This window comes from Rana temporaria, chromosome 6, assembly GCF_905171775.1.
Source record: "Rana temporaria chromosome 6, aRanTem1.1, whole genome shotgun sequence".
In the NCBI taxonomy this organism is placed as follows: Eukaryota; Metazoa; Chordata; class Amphibia; order Anura; family Ranidae; genus Rana; species Rana temporaria.
Genome location: NC_053494.1, coordinates 113277417 through 113303509, shown reverse-complemented (window position 1 = coordinate 113303509; position 26093 = coordinate 113277417). Strand labels below are relative to the sequence as shown.

General features: G+C 46.5%; 1 protein-coding gene across 1 annotated transcript in view; it reads right to left on the bottom strand.

Annotated features, from left to right (window-relative positions):
* The window catches only part of LOC120943718 (aldehyde oxidase-like), a 189124-nt gene that overhangs the window by 138446 nt on the left and 24585 nt on the right, over positions 1–26093 (bottom strand). The window contains exons 5-7 of the mRNA XM_040357193.1: positions 14494–14620; positions 11448–11509; positions 6308–6430 (exon numbers count right to left, since the gene is read on the bottom strand). Coding sequence (XP_040213127.1) covers positions 6308–6430; positions 11448–11509; positions 14494–14620 — 312 coding nt within the window. The remainder of the gene's footprint in view (positions 1–6307; positions 6431–11447; positions 11510–14493; positions 14621–26093) is intronic.

Genomic DNA, 26093 nt, shown 5'->3' with positions numbered 1-26093 from the left:
AAAGTTATGAAAATTCTCAGACGATAGAATACAATTTCAGAACTGATGTATTGTATTGCAGGGCCAGGGCAAGGGGTGGGCAGGAGGGGAAGCTGCCCTGGGTACTATGTTATCATGTGAGGTGGGGGGCCAAACAGGGAGATTGGGGGGGTTGTGTTGGGAGGAGGATTTTGTGGGGTGGAAGGGGTTAAGTACTGTTCTAGGAGGTGAAATTTGGGGGATGTGCTAGAAGTTGCTGTGTAGGGGAATTTGTGTTGGGGGGGGGCTTGGGGGGGGAAAAGATCTGTGCTAGGAAGGGGGGGGCATTTGGGGGACATTTTTGCTGGGGTTGGGATTTAAAATGGGGAGGAGAAGATGTATACTAGGAGAGGAAACTTTAGGGGTAAATCATTTGTGCTAAGAGGGGTGACATTTTTGGGGGGTTGGCAATTGAGCTGGGGGGCATTTGAGGCACGGGGGGGGGGGCAAAGATTTGTGCTGAGAAGTGGGTTTTCAGCAGGGGGGGTGGATTTGTACTGAGAGGAAGGGGGATTATGCTTAGGGAGAAAGCATGCAGATTAGTGCTCAGTGCCTTTGTGGGGGGATTTTTGCTGACACATAATGCTCATACATCTTGGGGGGGGGGGGGTGCAGTTTGGCATGTTTGCCCAGGGCTATAGATGACCTTGTCCTGGCACTATAGTATTGTAATGTATTCTGTCGTTTCTGAGCATGCGTGTTCTTGGTCTTACGATTTTTTTTCAGACAAATACTGTACTGATTAACCGGTTGCCGACCGCCGCATGTACATATACGTCCACAGAATGGCACGTACAGGCATATGGGCATACATGTACGTCCCCGCCTTTCCGCGGGTCGGGGGTCCCCCCCCGGTACATGCAGCGGTCAGTAACCCGCGGGGAGCGATCCGGGACTATTCGTTTATAGCCTCCCCCTCGCGATCGCTCCCCGGAGCTGAAGAACGGTATGTAAACACGTGCTTCCCCTGTGGCGGCTGCATCGATCGAGTGATCCCTTTTATAGGGAGACTCGATCAATGACGTCAGTCCTACAGCCACACCCCCCTACAGTTGTAAACACACACTAGGTGAACCCTAACTCCTACAGCGCCCCCTGTGGTTAACTCCCAAACTGCAACTGTCATTTTCACAATAAACAATGCAATTTAAATGCATTTTTTGCTGTGAAAATGACAATGGTCCCAAAAATGTGTCAAAATTGTCCGATGTGTCCACCATAATGTCGCAGTCACGAAAAAAACGCTGATCGCCGCCATTAGTAGTAAAAAAAATAAAAAAAATAAAAATGCAATAAAACTATCCCCTATTTTGTAAACGCTATAAATTTTGCGCAAACCAACCGATAAACGATTATTGCGATTTTTTTTACCAAAAATAGGTAGAAGAATACGTATCGGCCTAAACCGAGGAAAAAAAAATTATATATGTTTTTGGGGGATATTTATTATAGCGCAAAAAATAAAAACCGCAGAGGTGATCAAATACCACCAAAAGAAAGCTCTATTTGTGGGGAAAAAAGGACTCCAATTTTGTTTGGGAGCCACGTCGCATGACCGCGCAATTGTCTGTTAAAGCGACGCAGTGCCGAATCGCAAAACCTGGCCTGGGCATTTAGCTGCAAAATGGTCCGGGGCTTAAGTGGTTAAACGAAAATCATATGTTCTGGTATCGTGCGAGAAATGTTTTCATGTTTGTCCCTTTGGATAATTTCACATGAACTGTCATGATCAGCTTTTGAAAGCTGTGTACTAATTATCAGATTATCGTACTATCGCTTTGAAAACGCATTTTTTCGTCCAATTTTATGATCGTGTGTACTAGGCATAATTCATGTCAGCTTTTTCAGGTTCTTAAAAAAATTCGAACATGCTCTATTTTTTCACGATGTTTTTAACTTTGTAAAAAATGGTCGTGTGTGGGCTTTAACGATGTGAAAAACCCGCGCATGCTCAGAAGCAAGTTATGAGACGGGAGCGCTTGTTCTGGTAAAACTAGCGTTCGTAATGGAGATAGCACATTCATCACGCAGTAACAGACTGAAAAGCGCAAATCGTCTTTTACTAACACGATATCAGCAAAAGCAGCCCCAAGGGTGGCGCCATCCGCATGAAACTTCCCCTTTATAGTGCCGTCGTACATGTTGTACGTCACCGCGCTTTGCTAGAGCATTTTTTTTCACGATTGTGTGTAGGCAAGGCCGTTTTAATGATCGGGTTGAAAAAAACGTTGTTTTTTCTAGAGCCTGAAAAATGTCATTTTTTTACAACTCGAAAAACGATTGTGTGTACGCGGCATTAGTCTTAGGACTAAAATGGCATTTTAGTTTTAGTCCCATTTCAGTCTTCTGCAATTGTTTTAGTCGCATTTAGTCGACTAAATCTCCACTATATTTTAGCCAACTAAAATGTCCTACGTTTTAGTCGACGAAAATCTCCAGTACATTTAACCACTTAAGACCCGGACCAATATGCAGGTAAAGGACCAGGCCCCTTTTTGCGATTCGGCACTGCATCTCTTTAACTGACAATTGCACGGTCGTGTGACATGGCTCCAAAAAATAATTGGCGTCCTTTTTTTCCCACAAATGGAGCTTTCTTTTGGTGGTATTTGATCACCTCTGCGGTTTTTATTTTTTGCGCTATAAACAAAAATAGAGCGACAATTTTGAAAAAAATGCAATATTTTTAACTTTTTGCTATAATAAATATCCCCAAAAAAATTTCCTCAGTTTAGGCCGATACGTATTCTTCTACCTATTTTTGGTAAAAAAAAAAAAAAAATCGCAATAAGCGTTTATCGATTGCTTTGCGCAAAATTTATAGCGTTTACAAAATAGGGGATAGTTTTATTGCATTTTTATTAATAATTTATTTTTTACTACTAATGGCGGCGATCAGCGATTTTTTTCGTGACTGCGACATTATGGCGGACACATCAGACAATTTTGACACATTTTTGGGACCATTGTCATTTTCACAGCAAAAAGTGCTATAAAAATGCATTGTTTACTGTGAAAATGACAATTGCAATTTGGGAGTTAACCACTAGGGGGCGCTGAAGGGGTTAAGTTTGACCTCATATGTGTTTCTAACTGTAGGGGGGCGTGACGTCCCTATATCAGGGAACAGACAATCAATGACAGCGCCACTGTGAAGAACGGGGAAGGTCTGTTTACACACAGCTCTCCCCGTTCTTCAGCTTTGGTGACCGATCGCGGGACTCCGGCGGCAATCGGGTCCACGGGTCCCGCAGTCACGGAACTTTGGACCGGGCCACGGATGCGCGCCCGCGACCCACGGCTGGGCATTTAACAATCACGTACAGGTACGTGATTCTGCCCAGCCATGCCATTCTGCCAACCTATATCGGCGTTAGGCGGTCCTTAAGTGGTTAAATCGACCAAAACTCATTTTAGTTGGTTAAAATGTTATGGGTGTAATTAAATTGTAATGCATTAGTTAAAGGGGTTGTAAAGGTAAAAAAAAAATTCCCTAAATAGCTTCCTTTACCTTGTGCAGTCCTCCTGTACTTACCTCATCCTTCGATTTTGCTTTTAAATGTCCTTATTTCTTCTGAGAAATTCTCACTTCCTGTTCTTCTGTCTGTAACTACACACAGTAATGCAAGGCTTTCTCCCTGGTGTGGAGAAAGTGTCTTGAGGGGGGAGGGGCGAGCAGGAGTGTCAGGACACTGTCTACTTTGCAGATAGAGAAAGGAGCTGTGTGTTAGTGGGCGTCCTGACACTCCTGCTCGCCCCCTCAAGATGCTTTCTCCACACTAGGGAGAAAGCCTTGCATTACTGTGTGTAGTTACAGACAGAATAACGGGAAGTGAGGATTTCTCAGAAGAAATAAGGACATTTAAAAGCAAAATCGAAGGATGAGGTAAGTGAAGGAGGACTGCACTAAGGTAAAGGAAGCTATTTAGGGAAACATTTTTTTACCTTTACAACCCCTTTAACATTTCTCTACAATTTACAAACTCATTATATACTGCTGGAGTGAAAAATCTAATAGGTTAATATTTATGGTATTAGGTTTGAACATGCACTACAGACCAGTGTTAATTTTAGTTTTAGTCTTAGTCTTTTGACTAAAATGGCTTTTTTGTTTAGTCCCATTTAGTCTTTTTCAAATAGTGACAGAGCAGCTTTAAAATGTCTTCTTAGCTACGCAGATTCCTTTTATAAATATCTACAATGTTGTTTCGGGCTGAAACCACCAGATGGCAAATGCCTTCATCTTATGCCCCATACACACCATCACTTCATGTGATGAAAAAAAACGACGTTTTTAAAAACGTCAATTTAAATGACCGTGTGTGGGGGAAAACGCAGTTTTATGTCTTGTGAAAAACGACAAAAAAAAATTGAAGCATGCTTCAATTTTTTGTGTCGTTTTTTGTTTCACAAAAAATCACCGTGTGTAGCAAAAACAACGTTTAAAACAACGTTTTTAAACCCGCGCATGCTCAGAAGCTAGTTATGAAGTGAGCTTCAATGGAAAAAAGTGGTGAACGTAACCTCGCTTTGCTAGAGCATTGTGAAAAAACGATGGTGTGTAGGCAACTTCGTTTTTGAAAATTGAAGTTTCAAAAACGTTGTTTTTTACTTCACAAAAAATGTAGGTTTTTTTCATCACATAAAGTGATGGTGTGTACGCGGCATAAGACAAAGATTGGGATCCATCAGCACCATGCTTTCCATGAAAATATATTTTTGCACACACAATTGTCTGTTAACCACTTCCCGCCCGGCCTATGGCCGATTTACGTCCGGGAAGTGGTTGTGAAATCCTGACAGGATGTCCTGACATGGACGTCCTGCAGGATTTCATGCCGCGCGCGCCCGTGGGGGCGCGCAGCGATCGGTGATGCGGGGTGTCAGTCTGACACCCCGCAACACCGATCTCGGTAAAGAGCCTCCGGCGGGAGACTCTTTACCACGTGATCAGCCGTGTCCAATCACGGCTGATCACGATGTAAACAGGAAGAGCCGTTGATGGCTCTTCCTCACTCGCGTCTGACAGACGCGAGTAAAGGAGAGCCGATCGGCGGCTCTCCTGACAGGGGGGGGTTCGTGCTGATTGTTTATCAGCGCAGCCCCCCCTCGGATCGCCACATGGACCACCAGGGAAGCCCACCCTGGACCACCAGGGTGGGCCAAACAAAAGAAAAAAGCATGAAAAAAAAAAGTCTTTAAAAAAAAAAAGATGCCAATCAGTGCCCACAAATGGGCACTGACTGGCAACATGGGTAGATCAGTGCTGCCCCACAATGTCCATCAGTGCCACCACAAGTGTCAATCAGTGCCACCACAAGTGTCAATCAGTGCCACCCCACAGTGTCCATCAGTGCCACCCCACAGTGCCCATCCATGCCCAGTGCCCACCTATCAGTGCCCATCTGTGCCACCCATAAGTATCCATCAGTGCCACCCATAAGTGCCGCCCACGAGTGCCCATCTGTGCCGCCTATGAGTGCCCATCAGTGCCGCCCATGAGTGCCCATCAGTGCCGCCCATGAGTGCCCATCAGTGCCGCCTATGTGTGCCCATCAGTGCCGCCTATGTGTGCGCCCATCAGTGCCGCATACCAGCGCCGCCAATCAGTGCCACCTCATCTGTGCCAGTCAGTACTACCTTAATCGATGTCCATCAGTGCCATCTCATCGGTGCCCATCAGTGCCGCCATATCAGTGCCCGTAATTGAAAGAGAAAACTTACTTATTTACAAAAAAATTAACAGAAAAAAATAAAAACGTATTTTTTTTTCAAAATTTCCAGTCTTTTTTTAGTTGTTGCGCAAAAAAAAAATCACAGAGGTGATCAAATACCACCAAAAGAAAGCTCTATTTGTGGGGGAAAAAGGACGCCAATTTTGTTTGGGAGCCACGTCGCACGACCGCGCAATTGTCATTCAAAGTGCGACTGTGCTGAAAGCTGAAAATTGACTTGGGCGGGAAGGTGCGTAAGTGCCTGGTATGGAAGTGGTTAAATATCACATAGGATACATGGGTTCAGGGGTCACTGTGACCCCACTATTACCTTTTATATCTTTTTTTTTTTTTTTAGGAGAAATGGATGAAGAGTAGCGCCATTTTATCATGAACAGTAAGGGAAAGTTCTGACAAATCCTGTACAGACTAAGCTGTCAATACCTTGATATCATTTAGAGAATGGCACTACTTTTATATAGAAGCAATATATGCATGCAGGTTAGTGGACAAACAATTAAAACCCAATAACTAATGTGTTTCTATGGATAAGAGAAAACAATGAATTTTCTTACATTTCCAGACACAGAAGGAACAGAGTTGTCCGTTTCTTGTAGACCATTTACTTCATTAGCATTGTCTATATCTTCATTCGCACAGGAAGTCTGATTTTTCTTTAGCTGACAGCAATCTTTCTTCTGAAAAAAATAAATAAAACATAAAAATGTAATATAATCTTATTCTAAGGTTTAAATGTAGTTGTTTTCTGTTGCATGGAGTACTTGGTGTAAAACATGCAGTCTTTAAAATAAAAGGTAGTTAGATTTATACATTTAGGAAACAAAGTCTTACTTTGGATGTTTGCAGTCAGGGTGTCCAAGCCGAGGTGTCCTCCAACACACCAATAGACAAACGGTCATCGAGTAAAAGAAGCAGCCGGCAACTCCATAACATCAAGCGTATTTATTGTGAAGTATAGGCTAGTTTCTGCGATAAGCCTTGATCACAGCACACATGTATGTTGTGTCCTAGGAAGTGATTCTAACTGTGTGGGGGCTGTGTGGGGTCGGTGCTTACTGTGACAAGACACTGATCACTGCTCCCGATGAAAGGGAGCAAACGATCAGTGTCCTGTCACTAGGCAGAACAGGGAGATGCCTTGTTTACACTGTTCTCTCCCCGTTCTGACGCTCCATGACGCTATCGCGGGACATCGAGTCTGCGGGTCCCAGAGGTACGGTCACAGAGCTCGCGGCAGGGGTGCACGCAAAATTCAAAGTAACGTAAATATACGTTACTTTGCGCATTCTGTCGACGTATATGTGCCGGACACGATCGGCAAGCGGTTAATATATGTATTTTCTTACGTGTCAAGATAGTCTTTGTATGTTTTGTAGCTCAAGTGTTGTATTATAGCTAGACTATTTGCTTCTCATTTGTCATCTACACATCTGTTGACAATCTGTAACCAATCACCTGATTTTAATTGAACACATTGGGGTGGATTCAGGTAGGGGCGCGCAAAACTGCGGCGGCGTAACGTATGACATTTACGTTACGCGGCCGCAAGTTTTACGGGCATGTGCTTGATTCACAAAGCACTTGCCTGTAAAGTTGCGTCTGCGTAGCGTAAAAGGGGCCGGCGTAAGCGCGCGTAATTCAAATGATCCCGTAGGGGGTGTGGATCATTTAAATTAGGCGCGTTCCCGCGCCGGACGTACTGCGCATGCGCCGTCCCTAAAATTTCCCGACGAGCATTGCGGTAAATGACGTCGCAAGGACGTCTTTGGCTTCGACGTGAACGTAAATGGCGTCCAGCGCCATTCACGGACGACTTACGCAAACGACGTAAAAAACTACCGCCGGGCGTACGTACGTTTGTGAATCGGCGTAAGTATTCAATTTGCATACTCTACGCTGACAACTACGGGAGCGCCACCTAGCGGCCAGCGTTAGAATGCACCCTAAGATACGACGGCGTAAGAGACTCATGCCAGTCGTATCTTAGGCTACAGTCGGCGTATCTAGCTTTCTGAATACAGAAAGTAGATACGCCGTCGCAACTTAGCAATTACGCGGCGTATCTATGGATACGCCGGCGTAATTGCTCTCTGAATCTACCCCATTGTTGATTGGAGAGGAGCAGTAGTAATGTGACAGTCTTTTATGTATAAATGTGCATGCTTTTTACAAACATGTGTGCTGTGAACAAGGCTTATCGCCGAAACTAGTCTGCTGCTGACTATACTCACTGTGAAGGGCTTCTGGAGTTGCCGGATGCTTCTTTTACTCGATTTATACATTGGCCTTGGTAACCTTCAAATTAAAATACCATCCATTTGTTTTAGTTTAGGACAGCAAAAGTTAAAAATGAAAACTTTTGTGTTGTAATTGCTATATGTGAACCCTTTGGGGAGGTTTTCCCATGCTTCCTATTTGTCTTTCTTCGAATAGCCAAATCACTATTCGGTAAAATTATTGTGGACACCATATTGCGCAATCACCAGAGGATATATTATTACTGGTAAAATTGTGCAATATAGGAATGTGCTCATTCAAGACAAAGTGACAATGTCTCTGTAAAGTGTATCCTCAGACTAAAGCGTCTTTCACATGAAAGTAAAAAATGGCATGTTTTATACTGATCTGGATATACAGTAGATCAGGGGTGTCCAAACTTTTTTCAAAGAGGGCCAGATTTGATGAAGTGAACATGCGTGAGGGCCGACCATTTTGCCCGACATTCTTTGTACTATAAAAATTTGTGTTCGTTCGAGCACTAATACACTGCCCAACAAGAATTCTCTTGCCTCTGTGGCTGTGTGTGAGTAAAGAGATGAGCTCAGATGTATTATTTGGATACACCGTATTTATTGGCGTATAACATGCACCTTCACTTTATGAGCGAATTTTCAGGATTTTTTTTTTTATTTTAAATTAAGAACTGTGAAACAAAATAAGGGTCAGTGCCCATCTGCAGCCTCACAGGTGCCCATCTGCAGACCCACCATTGCCATGAATGTAGCCTCACCATTGCTAGGAATGGAGCACCCACCATTGCCAAGAATGCAGCACCCACCATTGCCAAGAATGCAGCACCCACAATTGCCAAGAATGCAGCACCCACAATTGCCAGGAATGCACCCACCATTGCCAGAAATGCACCCACCAATGCCAGAAATGCACCCACCAATGCCAGGAATGCAGCACCATTGCCAGGAATCATGTCTGTATCATGTTGTCTGTATGGTTACCAGGAATGCACCCACCATTGCCAGGAATGCACTCACCATTGCCAGGAATGCAGCGCCCACCATTGCCAGGAATGCAGCACCATTGCCAGGAATGCACCCACCAGTGCCAGGAATGCACCCACCAGTGCCAGGAATGCACTCACAGTCCCAGGAATGCACCCACGAAAGCCAAAGATTATCTACAGGAGAATCTTCTGTTTACACAGCGGCCTCTTTAATAGAAAGTCCAATAGCAGCGCCGGAGATGGGACTTCCTATTACAGAGGCCGCCCGCAAACAGGAAATTCTCCTGTGTGTGTACGGTGCTCGTCCTGCCTCTTAGCCTCCTCCCTGTCCTCCAAGGCATATACATCTTTGTGGACCTGACGCTGGGAGATCGTCTGGGGCCACAAAAGATATTTATGTCCAAACAACCAGGCAGGCCGTTCAAAAGCGGAACACGGGCCGTGATTGGCCCACGGCCCGGACTTTGGACATGCCTGCAGTAGATGCATTGTTGTCTATGGAGCCATACACACAGCTGCATAAACATCAATACCAGAGCAAGAGATGAGTACAAAGTTGTAAAGCAAAAATAGAAAATTTTACATTTGAGTGCAGTAATTTACATGCATACGTGTATTTACATGTCTGTACGCATGTTTACGTGTGTATATTGCAACACTTGCATGGGGAAAAATGTTACTGATGTACTGTATACGCTTACTTGCATTTACTCTTCTTTATGTACAATTACGCAACATTACTCAAGGTCTTTACACAGTTTTGTCAACAAGTTCCTGAGTAAATCTCAGTAAAGTATGACTCCCGTGTGCAAGGGGCCCAACTCTCTTGTCATGAATTGTATTGTAACTTTGCTGTCTCCTTTTATATTGTAAGCAATGTGCAAATTGTTGTAACTGTATAATGCCAAGTATTCTCTCTGGCTGCAGAGGAGCAAAGGGCTGTGATGAAGCGCAGGTATTGTTAGTATATGGCCAATTGCACAGGACGTAAGAATTTACTGATGTTTATATTCAGGATCTTGTTGAAAAAAAGATCTTGAATAAAATGTTCTCTAAAGACCTTGTGCAAATGTGCGTAAGACTATACAAGTGTAAAATTCTTCTTTATTGCTGTAACAGAATGCCCCGGGACACCCAGAGACTTTTGAAGGATGTGGGGTACTCCTGTGCCAGCGTCACTAATGACTCTTGGGTCTAGGGTCATCCTGTGCCCCTTTTGGGCATAGGGTGACTGAGAAATATTAATTATAAATAACATGAGATGGGACATTGCTGATAATTCATGTATTGCAGAATATCTTGAAATATTACAAGTTGTTCTGAACTCAACAGGTCAATAGGCTCCTGAAAGACATTCCATTGTACATTGTGTGATGCTGTGATGCTAATATTGTGTTGTGTCAATTGTACTGATTAAGTCTGGAAGGTCAGATGTCTCCTTTCAGGGGTAGGGAATTAGCATGTCAATTATGTTTAGTAAAGGAATGTGTTTGTGTGAAAAGTCTATTGATGATACTATGTAATAGGAATAGCAGGTGAGAGTCATAACGTCTGACTTCTCAGCTGTAGTAATTAGGTCATGTTAAATCGGTGCCAAAACGTCTGACATAGAAATGTGTATTATGCAGGTGAATCACTTAGTATCGATGTCCGGACGTCTGGGGAATAATTAACTTTTCTGAATGTCATTACCTAAAAGAATGTGATTGAAGCCCCATTGTGTGATGTGTGGGTGGAGAGTTCCTTTGTTCCTTTGATTACTGTAACATATTTGTACTGTATATAAGAAAGCTAAGGAATTAAAGTTCGTTCATACATTTTGAAACCAGTACCAGAGCTGTGCGAGTCTCGGTTATTCTGGGGAATGGAATGGATCGTGTCTGTTAGATTGTGGAGTGTCAGATAAGCTGTCGTGGTTGATGGAATGGGAAATCGTAAACGGTGGTGACCGTTACAATTGCCAATATTGCAATATATGCATAAACATGCGTATAGACGTGCAAACACACGTAAACTACTGAACTCAAACATAACATTTTCTATTTTTGTTTTACGGCTCAGTGCTCATTTCTCTATTACTTATCTTTACGCAGTTGTCTGTATGGTTCCATAGACAACAATGCATAGATATTTAGATCAGTAAAAAAATGGGGGATGTCCTTTGCAGAAACATTGTGACTTTGCCCCGACAGGTAAGGTGACAGTAAATGTACCAAATGTGCATGCTGCATACAAGCTTTTCTGCATGTTTTCCGTAAATGTTCTTCCACCTCCCCGAAAAAATGTTTCTTATGTATATAAATAAATGCCTAATTGGAGGACACAGAAAAAGGGCAGATAGATAAAGTTATATTTGGGATTAGTAAATTCTGTAGCTACATAATTGTTTGCCATCACAGTACGTTATCTAATACGGAAGCACATTTCAAGGAATTGATTCTTTCCACATTGCTTACACTGCAGAAGGTCATGCAGCCATCCAGGATTGGCCTGTATCCAGTACAGCGACACAGATTACCTGGAAAAACAGCAGGAGTAATTAGAGTTTTGTAAAATAAAGTTAAGCCATTTTTATTTCTGTTATTTAGTCATGTATTCAAGTACAAATGTAGCTCAAGTGCTTGTACACTGGGGCACTGCGCTGGCAGGACGTTAAAAAGAAAAAGTCCTGCAAGCAGCGAGGTTTTCTTAGATTTGTTGCTGCATGTTTTACAGCTGTAGTCCAATACAGACACTAAAAACACAATAGGTGTGGTCTATGGTCCAGGGGACACGTCTATGGGCCAGGGGGACACGGTCTATGGGCCGATGCATGGTCTATGGGCCGGGTGCGTGGTCTATGGCCCCGTCCAAATGAATATCAGTCTTTCAATATTTATGACCAATATGATAGAATTGAGGTTTTATCACTACTTTAGTTTCAGGGTCAAACAAAACAGTCAGTTAAGTTGAAAAAATGTTTTTTTTTTTAGAAATGTTTTGTTCATTTGTATAAAAAGGTCAGGTTTCCTCTGTTCTTCCATATCTAGCAACATATTACAACTATTGAGACATTTTCTGGCACAAAGACAGTTCCAGGATAGTTAAAAGCTTTCTTATTTTTAAGAAGGCCTGATTTTTCACCAATGTTTCTGATATTTCAGTATAGAAAAAAAAAACAAAGTTAACAACTCCTAAACAAGTTGTAAGTAAGAATACATATGTAGCACTACCCCGGAGGAGCTGCTGGATTTTTGGACGGCGTATTACCTCTTGGCTCCTCCGAATTCCTAGGGGTGAATGATGCGTATTGCATTTAGTAGAAGTAAAGGAATGTCCGCGACAGGTGCTCTTTGCTGTGCTCTTTATTACCCAGCCGGGTAAAAACAGTGGGGCAGATTCACAGAAGAAATACGCCGGCGTATTTTCAAATTTGCTGCGTTGTATCTTTAGTTTGAATCCTCAAACCAAGATACGACGGCTTTTGGCTAGGACCTGAAAGGCGTACGGCTTCGTACGCCTTCGGATCCTAGGTGTAATACTTCGGTGCCCGCTGGGTGGAGTTCGCGTCGTTTTCCGCGACGGGTATGCTAATTAGCTGTTTACAGCGATCCACGAAGTCGCTAGACGGCTTTTCCCGGCGTAAAGTTAAAGCTGCTATTTGTTGGCCTATCTTTAGACGTCCCATGTTAAAGTATGGCCGTCATTCCCACGTCAAATTTTTAATTTTTTTAATTTTTGCGTAAGTCATCCGGGAATAGGAAAGGACGTAATGCACGTCGCCGTTCAAAAAATTACGTCGGTGCGACGTCATTTCGCGCAAAGCACGGCGGGAAATTTCAAAACGGAGCATGCGCAGTACGTTCGGCGCGGGAACGCGCCTAATTTAAATAATACACGCCCCATTTGAATTAGGCGGGCTTGCGCCGGACGGATTTACGCTACGCCACCGCAAGTTTACAGACAAGTGCTTTGTGAATCAAGCACTTGCCCGTAAAACTTGCGGCGGTGTAACGTAAATGAGATACGTTACGCCGCCGCAGATCTACGTGAATCTGCCCCAGTAAACTTATGGTGAGGAAAGTAAAGTTGAAGAAGAATGGAGAATAGCAGATTCAGGCGTGATAATAGGAAACAGTCCTGCTCCCAAGCGTAACACTTCTATGCGCCACTCCCGCCAGAGTGGGTTTAGTGTACCCGGACAGGCCTCTCTCACTAACCTGGCAGCCGGAGTATCACTCGGACAATTGTAGGACGAGGTCTCTGCCACAGACCCTCCTTGATGGACTTGAACTTGAGGAGAAAGTCTCTGCCACAGACCCTCCTCGGTGAGCCTCAGAAAGATACCTCTGCCACAGGCCCTCTCTGGATATTACGCCTGGATCTCCTTCAACTTGTTGCACAGGTACCGACTGACAGGTAATCAATCCCTCAGTGTGCGACTACCTCGATCCCCGGTGGTTTGTCCAGGCCCTTTTGGGCCGCCAGCCTCTCAATGGCGCTCCTCAGACTGACTCCCCACCCAACAGTATTACAGCTTGGGATCTTCAAAGGTGGGAACCCAGTCACTCACTGGATTCTTGTCGCTGTTCAGATGCTCCGGGCCAACATGGTCCAGGAACCAGGAACACAGCGTGGCACGCACACGCCCCGGCCAGGTAGGCCATAATGCTGGGGTGCCGTGATAAAGGTGGGTGCCACACTGGACGAAAAAGAACCAGAACCAATGGCGTCTGCCTCAAATACCCCTCCCCAGCATGCACAGCGAGGACAAACCCTCCTGATTGGCTGCTGGGAAAGAGCACCCAAACCTTGACTCCAGTGCTGCCACCTGCAGTACCGGGGCTAGAAGAACACCCCAGCACAACAGAATAAGCCTACAGCACAGCCAAGCTGAGACAGAGACCCTGTTTTGCATTTAACAATCTTGATCAGAGTTTAACTACACTCTGATCTAGCTTTAAATTTAACTAGCACCAGTACCATAAAGTACACAGGCGCTACACAAATAAATAAATGGAATTTTGTGTTGACCTAGAGTTCCACTTTAAAGATTATTTAGGAGCAGAATCCACATTTTTACAAAATAACTGAAGTAGAAAAAAAAAGACCTGAACAACATGGTAATGGGAATAAAGCCTTCTATTACACACTCTTTTTGCTTTTTAAAAGTAGAAACTCTGGTCAGTATGGGTATTTAACAAATGTTTTGATACTAGGGGGTTCTCATATGCCAGAAATCTATATTGCTGTGTTATGAAAACAGTGGCCTGCTTCCATTGTGATTGGCTTAGCCACATCCCTGTCTCGTGCTTTTCCACTGATTAAAGTAACACTGGTGTGTTTACTGTAAAGTACAAGGGATGGTAGACACCAAGGTGACTGCCCGATAAAATATTTGCTGGTGGCCACAGGTTTGCACACATTGGCACTTTTACAATACAACAGCTTCTGCAGTCCTGCTCATGGAACTGTGTATTTTTTCTCATCTTCAAGCACTAGAAATATGGGCAGTTCTCATACCTCCAAGGGCTTCATGAATCAGCTCCATGGTGGGTTCAGGGTGGTTTCTCAGTAAGCTGTACATGGACATCACCATTCCAGGGGTGCAGAACCCACACTGGGATCCATGGGCTTTTGCTATTCTCTCCTGCAAAAAAAAAAAACAATCTTTCAACATGCTGTATGTATGTATGAATGAATGTGTAAGCGAACTAAGGGGATATAGGAATAATTGTTTAATATTTAAAAGTAACATTTTCTTTTTTTTCTTTATCGAATCTGAGTATCATTGTTGTTTACTTCATGTTTGTTTAATTTTGTTTAAAGTGAACTGTTTGCTTTGGTCTACATAGGTAAACCTCAAGTGCTTTTTTAAGTGGTGGCATCTCCATTAGGGGCACCACCCCTAATGGAGATGGAGCACCGGTCCCCTAATACATGCATCCCGCACCTAATATACATGCAGGGCGCAAGACGCATGGATTTTTGCTTTTTTTTTTAAGCAAGCGATTAACCTGAGGCTCAAATTGGCTTCAAAAAAGGGTGGGCTCGGGGGGCAGAGCACTGACGCGCAGGGGGAAGCCACTGAAGCTGGATGGGGTAAGTGCAGGGCTCATGGGTGGATGGACGGGTGAGCGGTGGGGGAGTGGGTCCACCGATCGACTGAGCAATGGGGGGGTTAGACCAACCGAGCGACGGACTGACCGAGGAACCGACCGAGCGAGGGGAGAGAAGGCTTGACGACTGACCGATCGCAAGAAAGGGGGGGGCGGTGGTTTGTTTGCCGCCCCCCCCCCCCAAAAATAGAGTTACGCTTACCGGTAACGTCTTTTCCAGTAGTCTTTCAGGACAGCCCACATTGAGAGATAGACTCCTCCTCTTCCTTCAGGAAACACTGCGCCAGCCCATAAATTTCTCACTTCCCCTGCCAGACCTCAGTTTTTACAAGAGTACCTCCGGTCAGCTGGGGAGACACAAGAACATGTTAATAACATACTATTACATATCAACATCATGTCCTGGTCTTAGAATGAGACTTCCTCTATCCGGGTGGGTAACCAGGGCTGTCCTGAAAGACTACTGGAAAAGACGTTACCGGTAAGCGTAACTCTATTTTTCCCTTTCCGTCTTTCAGGACAACCCACATTGAGAGGATAATCGAGAACTGTCATGGACCTTGAGATATTAAAGTGTTTCTACTTGACATATGTTACACAGGAGAGGGACATTCAATGCAAGGCTTTTGAAATGCTAAGTGGAACCAGCTTGCGAAATACCTTTTATTGTGTTCTGCAGGTTAAGAGCGGGTGTCGGAGTCAGGCCGTCTAGCTGGAACCAGGTTATTGTGTACATTGATTACCCCCTGGGGCTTCTGTCTCAATACACAAGTCTTTCTATCCAAGCTATTGGACCAATCCCTGTTGACAATTTCAAGTCCTCATTTGCATGGTCAAGGGGGACCTGAGTGAAGACTGGATATACTTTACAATTGACCAATAGGAAAGCGGTTGTTGGGAGTGGGATGTTCCAAAATTCTGTATAAAAGTGTGCTGTGTACTTGAAATAAAGAGTCCTGTTGGAACTTACATACAGCCTGCCTGGTGTTTGTTCTTAATGGGTCCGAATGGCACATAGCTGTAATTCGGATCCCGGAACCTTGGATGACTGGACCATCAGACGTTGCAATCTGCAAGCGGACTCACTGGTATCAGAGGAGTGTCGGGAGAGCAGGACCTGGGCGAGGAAGGATCTCGTCACATTGGTTGGCAGCGGTGGGATTTGCTCTCCAGTTACTGGGACAACTCCAAACCACCACCATGAATGACCAGCTATGCAGCCTGGAGGAGAACCATGCTAAAAGACTTGCTTGAGAGCCGTGGAGGGACCGGTGGGAAGAACAAGGCCACCCTGATCATTGCGCTAGCCGAGATGGATCAGAGGGATGGTGATGCAGGACCCCGGTCAGTTGAAGACTTGTTCCAGCAGCGAGTTCAACAGCGGTTGGCATTATATGGTGCGAACCCATCAGAGACCGCCATACAGAATACCATTAGAGACCTCCAGCGGCAGGATGAGAGAGAACGAGAGCGACAACAGAGAGAACGAGAGCGGCAACAGGAGCTGAGAATTGCAGAAATACGGCGATCGGTGACAACGCCTAAAGAAGCAGCACCAAATGAAAGAAGAGGAGAGGTACAGATATCAGTAACCATGGAAGAGGAATTCAGAAGGAGGTTGCGAGAGAAGCAGATACAGCGCAGAGGACCAGTATCAGAGGAGGTCCTGCTTGGATGGTCTGATTCGATCCGCTGCGAACTCTGGAAAGAAGCGCTAGCCCGCGAGCAGCGACACCAGGGAAAAGCTCTCCCCTCCATCCATGTAAGGTACTGGTCACAGTATGAAGTACGGATGCTGTTATTGGGGGAACAACCAAAGCAGGAGTGGACAGCAGAGTTAAGCAGGCTGATCCGGGAAGAGATGCGGTTGGACGAGAGCTACAGAGCCCTCCGGTGGTATGTAGTCCAAGAGTGCCCGTGGTCAGCGGATGACAGCCCCACGGAAGGCTTTGACTATGATGGCCTGGGATTGTTGTATTGGAGGATGTCCAGGGATCCCAACTTTGGGAGCGATCGGGAGTGGCGTTGGGAGGAAATAATGGAGCACAGAGAGCGAAGACTGAATGTCCCGGAAGTGCACTGGTTACAGGAAGATTTGGAATTCCTGGCCGCTCAAGAATGGGAACTGGAAATCACCTACAAACAGCTGCTAGACTCCGCTCAGCAGCAGGGTGAGGTTCCCTTTACCTGGGACTATGAGGAAATATCAGCTGACAGTGATGAAATCCTGGCTGATGAATCAGCAGTGGAAAATCGGGAGCTTGCCATTCCCAAAGCTGAAGTGCTGACCGCACGGCCGAGCTCTGCTAACCTCTGCTCAGTACCCATAGCATCTTCTGGGTTCCATGGACAGGAGATGGTGAACCTCTATCCCCAGACACCAGTTGTAGAGACAGGGGATTTGATAGACTTTTCTGCTGAGGAAGAACAACCTGGGGAGCCTCCAGCAGAAGAGCTGGTATCAGGGCCAAACTTCACTGTGCTCTGCCCAGCACCAAGGGCAGTATTTGTGGAGTTACAAGGAACTTCCCCAGCTGAAGCGCTGGTCACAGGACAGAGGGATCAAGACCTCTGCCCCACCCCCGTGGCAGTTCCGGAGGCTCAGGGTGAGAAGATGGCAATCACTCCCCAGCCACAGATTACAGAATGTATGGACTGTTCAGAGGATGTTATGGATTATGCACCCCCAGCAGAAGTGCTGGCAACAGGGCAGAATGCTAGCCATCTCTGCCCAGCACTGGGACCAACTGTGGAGTTCCAGGGAGCCGGGGCGGTTGGCCCCCCTCCCCAGCAACAAGCTGAGGTAGTAAAGCTGTTACTCCCAGCTGAATCACTGGCAGCAGGGCAGGATGCTACTGGCTGCTGCACACAACTACAGCTTGAGCGGATATCGGTGGATGGGACTGTGGTCCCCACTCACAGCAACCCAGCGGAAGAGCTGGCAACAGAGCAGAGTGCCCCGGGCCTCTGCTCTCAACTAACAGAAGAGGGGGTTCCTGTGGTAGTGGATGGGACTCCGATCTCCACAGACACAACCCCAGAAAATGGTGCGGCACTGAGACAGGAGGATGTCGGCTTTGCTTTGCAAGCACCGGGGGATTTTTACCTAGCATCAGTGGATGGGACTGCAGTCTCCACTGGTATACCCCAGGAATGGTGGCCAGTTGGCCCAGATTCCCAATGGCATGATGAACTGAGCCCAGCCACCCTGTCTTCTCTCCAGCGGCTGAAAGGACTCCAGGGAGAAGGGCCAGTCCAGGCCTCTCCCCAGCGGCAGGTGTGTTCTCTGAGAGAGGCAGAGATTGGCTGGGTGAGTAATGCTCTCTTTGGGACAAGGTATCTGGGGTACTGGGTGGGTACCGAAATTGGGGTCTCTCTCAGTGTTAGTCTCCTGCCAAAGGGGGAGATGTGTGACAGACCTAGCCGGGACAGGGGCTTTTGGAGAGGACTGAATGTGAGCCTCTTGCCGTCCGATTATGGGCCAGGACCTCAAAACAGGAAGGCAGATGGGTCATCCCAGCACAGTCCTGGAACTTTAAGACTACTTTTCCAACATCCTCGAGTTGACCCGTTTGGGTCCCACTGCGGCTGTTGGACTGGTTCCCAGGGGAAGTAATGTCATGGACCTTGAGATATTAAAGTGTTTCTACTTGACATATGTTACACAGGAGAGGGACATTCAATGCAAGGCTTTTGAAATGCTAAGTGGAACCAGCTTGCGAAATACCTTTTATTGTGTTCTGCAGGTTAAGAGCGGGTGTCGGAGTCAGGCCGTCTAGCTGGAACCAGGTTATTGTGTACATTGATTACCCCCTGGGGCTTCTGTCTCAATACACAAGTCTTTCTATCCAAGCTATTGGACCAATCCCTGTTGACAATTTCAAGTCCTCATTTGCATGGTCAAGGGGGACCTGAGTGAAGACTGGATATACTTTACAATTGACCAATAGGAAAGCGGTTGTTGGGAGTGGGATGTTCCAAAATTCTGTATAAAAGTGTGCTGTGTACTTGAAATAAAGAGTCCTGTTGGAACTTACATACAGCCTGCCTGGTGTTTGTTCTTAATGGGTCCGAATGGCACATAGCTGTAATTCGGATCCCGGAACCTTGGATGACTGGACCATCAGACGTTGCAATCTGCAAGCGGACTCACTGGTATCAGAGGAGTGTCGGGAGAGCAGGACCTGGGCGAGGAAGGATCTCGTCACAAGAACTTACCAGCTAGGGTGGGACTACGGCTTGCAAAACCTTTCGCCCAAAGGCTTGCTCACCTGCCGACACCAGGTCCACTCTGTAGTGTTTAACAAAAGTGGCGTAGCTGGACCATGTTGCTGCTTTTCAGATCTGTTCCGGCGTTGCTCCAGCCTTTTCTGCCTGAGAAGCTGCCAACGCTCGGGTAAAGTGTGCCTTTATCCCTGTAGGGATCTCTTTACCAGCCAAAGTATAAGCTAACCCAATAGTTACTCTAAGCCATCTGGCAATAGTGCGTCGAGACGCTCTGTACCCCTTCCTGGTTCCAGAAAATAAAACAAATAATGAGTCTGACCTTCTAAATGGCTTTGTCTGCTCCAAGTAATGCAGGATACATCTCCTGACATCTAAAGAACTGAAACAAAGTTCCTTCTCCCCTGAGGGGTTGGGACAAAAGGAAGGTAACACTATTTCTTGACTTCTGTGGAACCTTGAAGTCACTTTAGGTAAGAAGGCTGGATCGGTCTTAAAAACGACCCGATCCGGAAAAATAACACAAAAAGGGGGTCTGATCGATAGGGCTTCTAACTCGCTGACCCTCCTAGCAGTGGTCACTGCAACCAAAGACACAGTTTTTAAGGTCAATTCCCAGAGAGAACATCCGTCTAAGGGCTCAAAGGGAGTACCCGTCAGGGTTTGTAGCACCAGAGATAGGTCCCAACTGGGGAAGGGTGGACCCTGAACCGGTCTCTGTCTGGATAGTGCACTAAAAAACCTAACTACCCAAGGGTTTGTGGCCAGAGGTTTCTCCAAATAAGCACTAAGAGCCGAAACCTGCCCTTTGAGGGTGCTAATTGAAAGTCCTTTATCTGCTCCACACTGCAGAAACTCTAGGACAGCTGTGGGGCTCTGTACTGAACAGGGGAAATCTACACACCATTTGTTGAAACAAAGCCAAACTTTCTTGTAGATTTTGCGAGTCTCCTTTTTCCTACTGTTAAGGAGGGTGGCAACTAACCCTTCGGAAAACCCCTTGGATTTCAGTATGGCTTCCTCAGTAGCCACGCCGCTAGCCTCCCGGACTGGGCCCTGCGAAAGGAGATCCTCCCAAAGAGGTAGAAATATGGGCGGTTCTGACTGGAATTTCCTCAGAACTGCAGGTATCAGTACTGGCGGTGGGAATGCGTAGCATCTTCCGAACTGCCAGCTTTGAGACAGAGCATCCACCCCCCGTGCTCCCTCTCCCCTGTTCAGAGAGAAAAAACAGGGGGTTCTCGCGTTTTCTTTGGACACGAAGAGGTCCACCTCCAGAGGTCCCCATTTCTCGTTCAAGAGACAGAAGACCTCCTGGTTGAGGGTCCACCTGCCCTCCTTCAGTTGCCTCCGACTGAGAAAATCTGCAGTCACGTTTCTTTCCCCTCTCAGAAAGACTGCTGAAAGGGTGTGGATCTCGGCCCAGCCCAGAATGTCTGCTGCCAGGGCCGAAAGAACTCCGCTTCTCGTGCCACCCTGCTTGTTTAAGTAAGCCACGGCCGATGAATTGTCCGACCTCACCTGAGTGTGGTGCCCCTGGAGTTCCTCCTGAAAAAACCTGAGGGCTAGGCCCACTGTCCTTAGCTCCTTCCAATTGGAAGATCTCTTCAGATCCCAGTGACCCCAGATACCCTGTGCTGGAAGGGATCCCAGGTGTGCCCCCCAGCCATTGCCACTTGTGTCTGTGGTTACCACCCGAGACACCGGGATAAGCCACAGACGTCCCAGCGTTAGGTTTGCGGCCTTCCTCCACCACCAGAGGGATCTTTTTACCTGAACTGGTACCTGGACTAAGGAGTCTAGGACCTCTAGACTGTGATCCCAAACCCTTAGAAGGAAGGCCTGCAGGGGGCGAAAGTGAAGACCTGCCCACTGGACTGCTGGGAGGGCAGATGTTAACAGGCCTAGAGTTGACATCAGAGACCTTATTGAGACTTGCTGACTGCCCTGGAGGGAGGCCACTGCTCTGTCCAATTTCTTGACCTTCTCCACCAGGAGGAACACTCTTGAGAGAGTTGAGTCCAGCAGGTACCCCAGATAAGTGATACGTTGTGATGGATTTAGGCTGGACTTTTCTAAGTTCAGCAACCACCCTAGGTCTGTTAGGACCTTTTTGGTCGCCTCCAGGTCCCTGGATAGCTGTTCTGGGGAGGCTGCAAAAAGAAGCAGGTCGTCCAGGTAAGCTATGATGGACACCCCCTGAAGTCGCAGAAACGCTATGGGTTCTGCCAAGATCTTGGTAAAGATACGGGGCGAAGAGTATAGCCAGAATGGCAGAGCCTGGAACTGCAGATGTATAATCGTTCCCTCTAGGTCCACTGCCAGTCGCAGAAACTTTTGAGAACTCTCTGCGATCGGGACGTGCAAGTATGCGTCTCTGAGGCCCATAAATACCATGAAACAGTTGTGGGGAAGAAGGGCTCTGACTGTGTAAATCGATTCCATGCGAAACTTCTTGTATGAAATGAATCTCCTCCGTCCCTGGAACTCTGAGGACTACATTTTGATGCTCTAGCTCCCTTAGAGCCCCCAACAAGGCTTCAGACTTTTCCATGCCTTTGGGTAGCTGAGTAACTAGGTATCTCTAAAGGGGGGGGGGCCGAAAATTCCAGCCGGTTTTCCGTTTAGGAGGAAAGGACTTATTTTTGTCCGCCGTGCGGTCTAACACTGCTTCAAGGCCCGGGCCAAAAAGCAGGTCACCCGTAAAGGGGATACCACACAACTTGTTCGGAAGATGCTACGCATTCCCACTCGCCGGACCAAGTTTTAAGCCAGAGGGCTCTTCTGGCCGAGTTAGCCAGTGCTGCCGATCTGGCTGACATGCGGACTGATTCCGCTGAGGCATCCGCTATATAAGCGATTCCTCGCAGGATAGTAGGGAAGGATGATAGAATCGTTTCCTTCGCTGTTCCTGCTTCAATATGCTCTTGAATCTTAGAGAGCCAATGTTCCAGGTTGCAGGCTACAACCGTAACAGCAAGTTCTGGTTTTAGATTCCCGATTGTAGAGTCCCAAGTTTTCCTCAATAGGGAATCCATTCTCCTGTCCATGACATCACCCAGAACCCCCATGTCCTCAAACGCCAGATCGGTGTTTCTGGACACCTGGGAGAAAGCCGCGTCTAGTTTGGGGTTCTTGTTCCAAATAGACGAAGGATCATCTGAGAAGGGGAATCTCCTCTTTAGGGATCTAGATAAAAAGGGTTTCCTTTCAGGATCCTGCCACTCCTTCTTAATAGTCCCAACCAGTATATCGTGCACTGGGAAGACCATTTTCTCCTGTTCCTCCAGACCCCTGTACATCTGATCATGGAGTGTAAGAGATTTTTTGTCGGCTTGAATACCAAGGGTTGTGTAAACTGCCCCTAAGAGGTCTTCTACCTCATCCAGTGACTTCCTGGACTCCCCGTCCCGGTCCTCTCCATCTGATCCCTCTTGGGAATCAGAGGTGGCACTATCCGGAAGAATGTGTTCCACCTGGGAAGGGCCTGAAGAAACATCTGCCATAGCTGATGCAGTGGGTATGACAGGTGCAGAGCCCTGAGCCTGTGGCTGGGTTGTAACCTGGGTGGGAACAGCAGGAAGCTGTAATTTTTCAAAAAGGGATTTAAATGAAGAGAAGGTGGACGAGAGCTCCTTCACTGAGGCTGCTAGTCCAGATTCCTGCTCTAACTCCCTCTCCCTGACTAAGGACTGTATACAATCTCTGCACAGAACCTTAGTCCATGACTCCGGGAGAGTATCCCTACAGGAGGCACATTTCTTTTTTGAGCTATGTGTCCTTCCACCACCCGCTTTCTCAGTGGCTTTCTGAAATACAGAAAAGGCAGAAAAACAGCATATTAAAAAAATTGGTTACAACCCTGGGAGTGCACTAGCCCCTTAACAGCTGCTGGGACTAGGGCCTCCCCCCCCCCCCCCGGCCACCCAGGGGGACTTGCCTCCCCATGCATTGAACCCTACATGGAGGGACAAACCTAAGCTAGAGAGGCCCCTTCTCCAGGGTACTCTTACCTTAGGCTGGCTGGAGGTAGCGTCTGTTGTCAAGGCTGGCTCTGGAGATGCTGCCGACATGACTGCAGGTGGCTGCTTGCTGTAGAGTCTCTCGTCGCCCGTGCGAGATCTGACTCTCCTCCAGCGTTCGCCCAGACCCTCTATCAGCACCGCGACCCGGAACCGGAAGTCGCGGGTTAAAGGGGAAGCATCCGCTCCACGCCGGAGATGACGTCACCCGCCGTCCGGCCCGCCTGGTTCAAAAAATTTCGGGCTGTATCGAACAGGGCAAGCCGAGATGCCTCCCCTGCTGCGGCCCTGTGGACACGATAGGGGTCCCCCGCAACCTTCCACCGCGCTCTGCGAGGATGGGGTGGCTGAATGGTGGGCATGTACTGCGCTAAGATCTACCTGAAAGCCTCTGCTTCCATGAGGTATGTAAAACGGCCTCAGTCCTCTGACTTATTCGGCCTGGTTCCTTGCACAGTGTCTCCACACCGGAGGAAACACTAATAACTGAGGTCTGGCAGGGGAAGTGAGAAATTTATGGGCTGGCGCAGGGTTTCTTGAAGGAAGAGGAGGAGTCTATCTCTCAATGTGGGCTGTCCTGAAAGACGGAAAGGGAAAAATAGATCAGCCACCACTCTTATGTAGATTCTTCTGCTCATTTTCCCCTTCCCGCTTACAATGTATATTAATCTGTCACATGTGCCAGAAATAAGATGCAAGTTAAAGAAAGATTCCTGGGCTAGTTCAGATAGTCATTGTTAATATGCATACCCCCCAATGTCCCAGATTCCACTAGTCTGTCCCAGAATTAACACAATCCCACATTCTGTGGATCTGGCCAGTGTCCCAGAAAGGAGCTCCAGAACACTCATTCACAGACACCTACTGTATCTCCAACTCTTTGCACAAATGGACCGACGGAGTGATTTCCGGCCCTGCAGTAAAATTGCATAGTCCCTGGAGCAAGAGCACTCACTAGAGTGCATGGTAAATCAGCAGTTCATAAAACGCCTCACCAATGTCTTCCTCCCACCCACACCGACCAGCAATTTACCCCCACCCCCACTAACCTGCAGTGTCTCCCCCACCCCCATGACACTAGCATTTTCTTTTTCACCCCACTGATACAAAAAAAATGTATCATTTTTTTCCGCCACCCTACTAACACCAATTAAATATTTTTCTCTTTACCCCACATAAAATGCTTTTCCTTTTTTTTCCCCCTCTACTGATCACTGATGTCAAGGCGTTATTCCTCCATGGACACTGATGCCAGGAACATTTTTGTTCTGGTAACCACTGACACTGGTCCTTTTTCCTTACACTCATCACTGCCATCAGCCAACTTGTTTACTTTTATTGTTAAAAAAGTAGTAAAGCATTAGCCGCTGTTTGCAAAACAGGAAGCAGAACCTGCATAAGTAATGAACAACATAATATTTATAATTAAAACAAAAACGTTTAGAACATTAAAGCGGAGGTTCACCCTAAAAACATGTATATAACATTACATTCTGCATACTTCCAACATTTACAGTATGCTGTTTGTTTTTTGTTTTTTTGCTGTACATACCGTATTATTGCTATTTTCCACCCGGCTTCCGGGTACACACTCCTGCGGGAGTAGGCGTTCCTATGCAGAGGCGCAGTGTCATGTGGGACTTCGCCCAGATTATTGACGTCTTGAGAAAAACTTCCCCTCGGTGGATAAGGCACGTCACGAGTTTCCGAAAGTAGTCGAACTGCGAGTCGGCTCTATACGGCGCTATACGGCGCCTGCGCACCGACTAGGAGCCGTGTAGAGCTGACTGCGCAGGCGCTGTATAGAGCTGACTCGCAGTTCGGCTACTCTCGGAAACTCGTGACGCGCCTTATCCGCAGAGGGGAAGTTTTTCTCAAGACGTCAATCATCTGGGCGAAGTCCCACATGACATTGCGCCTCTGCATAGGAACGCCTACTCCCGCGGGAGTGTGTACCCGGAAGCCGGGTGGAAAATAGCAATAATACGATATGTACAGCAGAAAAAAACAAAAAACAGCATACTGTAAATGTTGGAAGTATGCAGAATGTAATGTTATATATATGTTTTTAGGGTGAACCGCTTTAACATACATTGATAACATTATCAAGATCAAACTTTTCTATTTTCTATGTACTGTACAGTGAGGGTCACGTATTTGATGCCCTGCTGATTTTGTACCTTTGCCCACCAACAAAAAAATGATCAGTCTATAATTTTAATGGTAGGTTTATTTTAACAGTGAGAAACAGAATAACAACAAAAATTTCAAAAAAGTTATATATTGATTTGCATTTTAATGCGTGAAATAAGTATTTGACCCCTTTGCAAAGCATGACTTAGTACTTGATGGCAAAACCCATGTTGGCAATCATAGAGGTCAGATGTTTCTTGTGGTTGGCCACCAGATTTGCACACATCTCTGATGGGATTTTTTGCCACTCCTCTGCACAACCTCTCCAAGTCCATCGGGTTTCCAGGCGGATGTTTGGTAACTCAAACCTTCAGCTCCCTCCACATATTTTCTGTGGGATTAAGGTCTGAAGTCTGGCTAGGCCACTCCAGGACCCTAATGTGCTTTTTCTTGAGCCACTGCTTTGTTGCCTTGGCCGTGTGTGTCATTTGTCATGCTGGAATGCCCATGCATGACCAATTTTCAATGCCTTGGCTGAAGGAAGGAGGTTCTCACCCAAGATTTGATGGTACATGGCCCATCCATTGTCCCTTTGATGTGGTCATTTGATAGTTGTCTTGTCCCC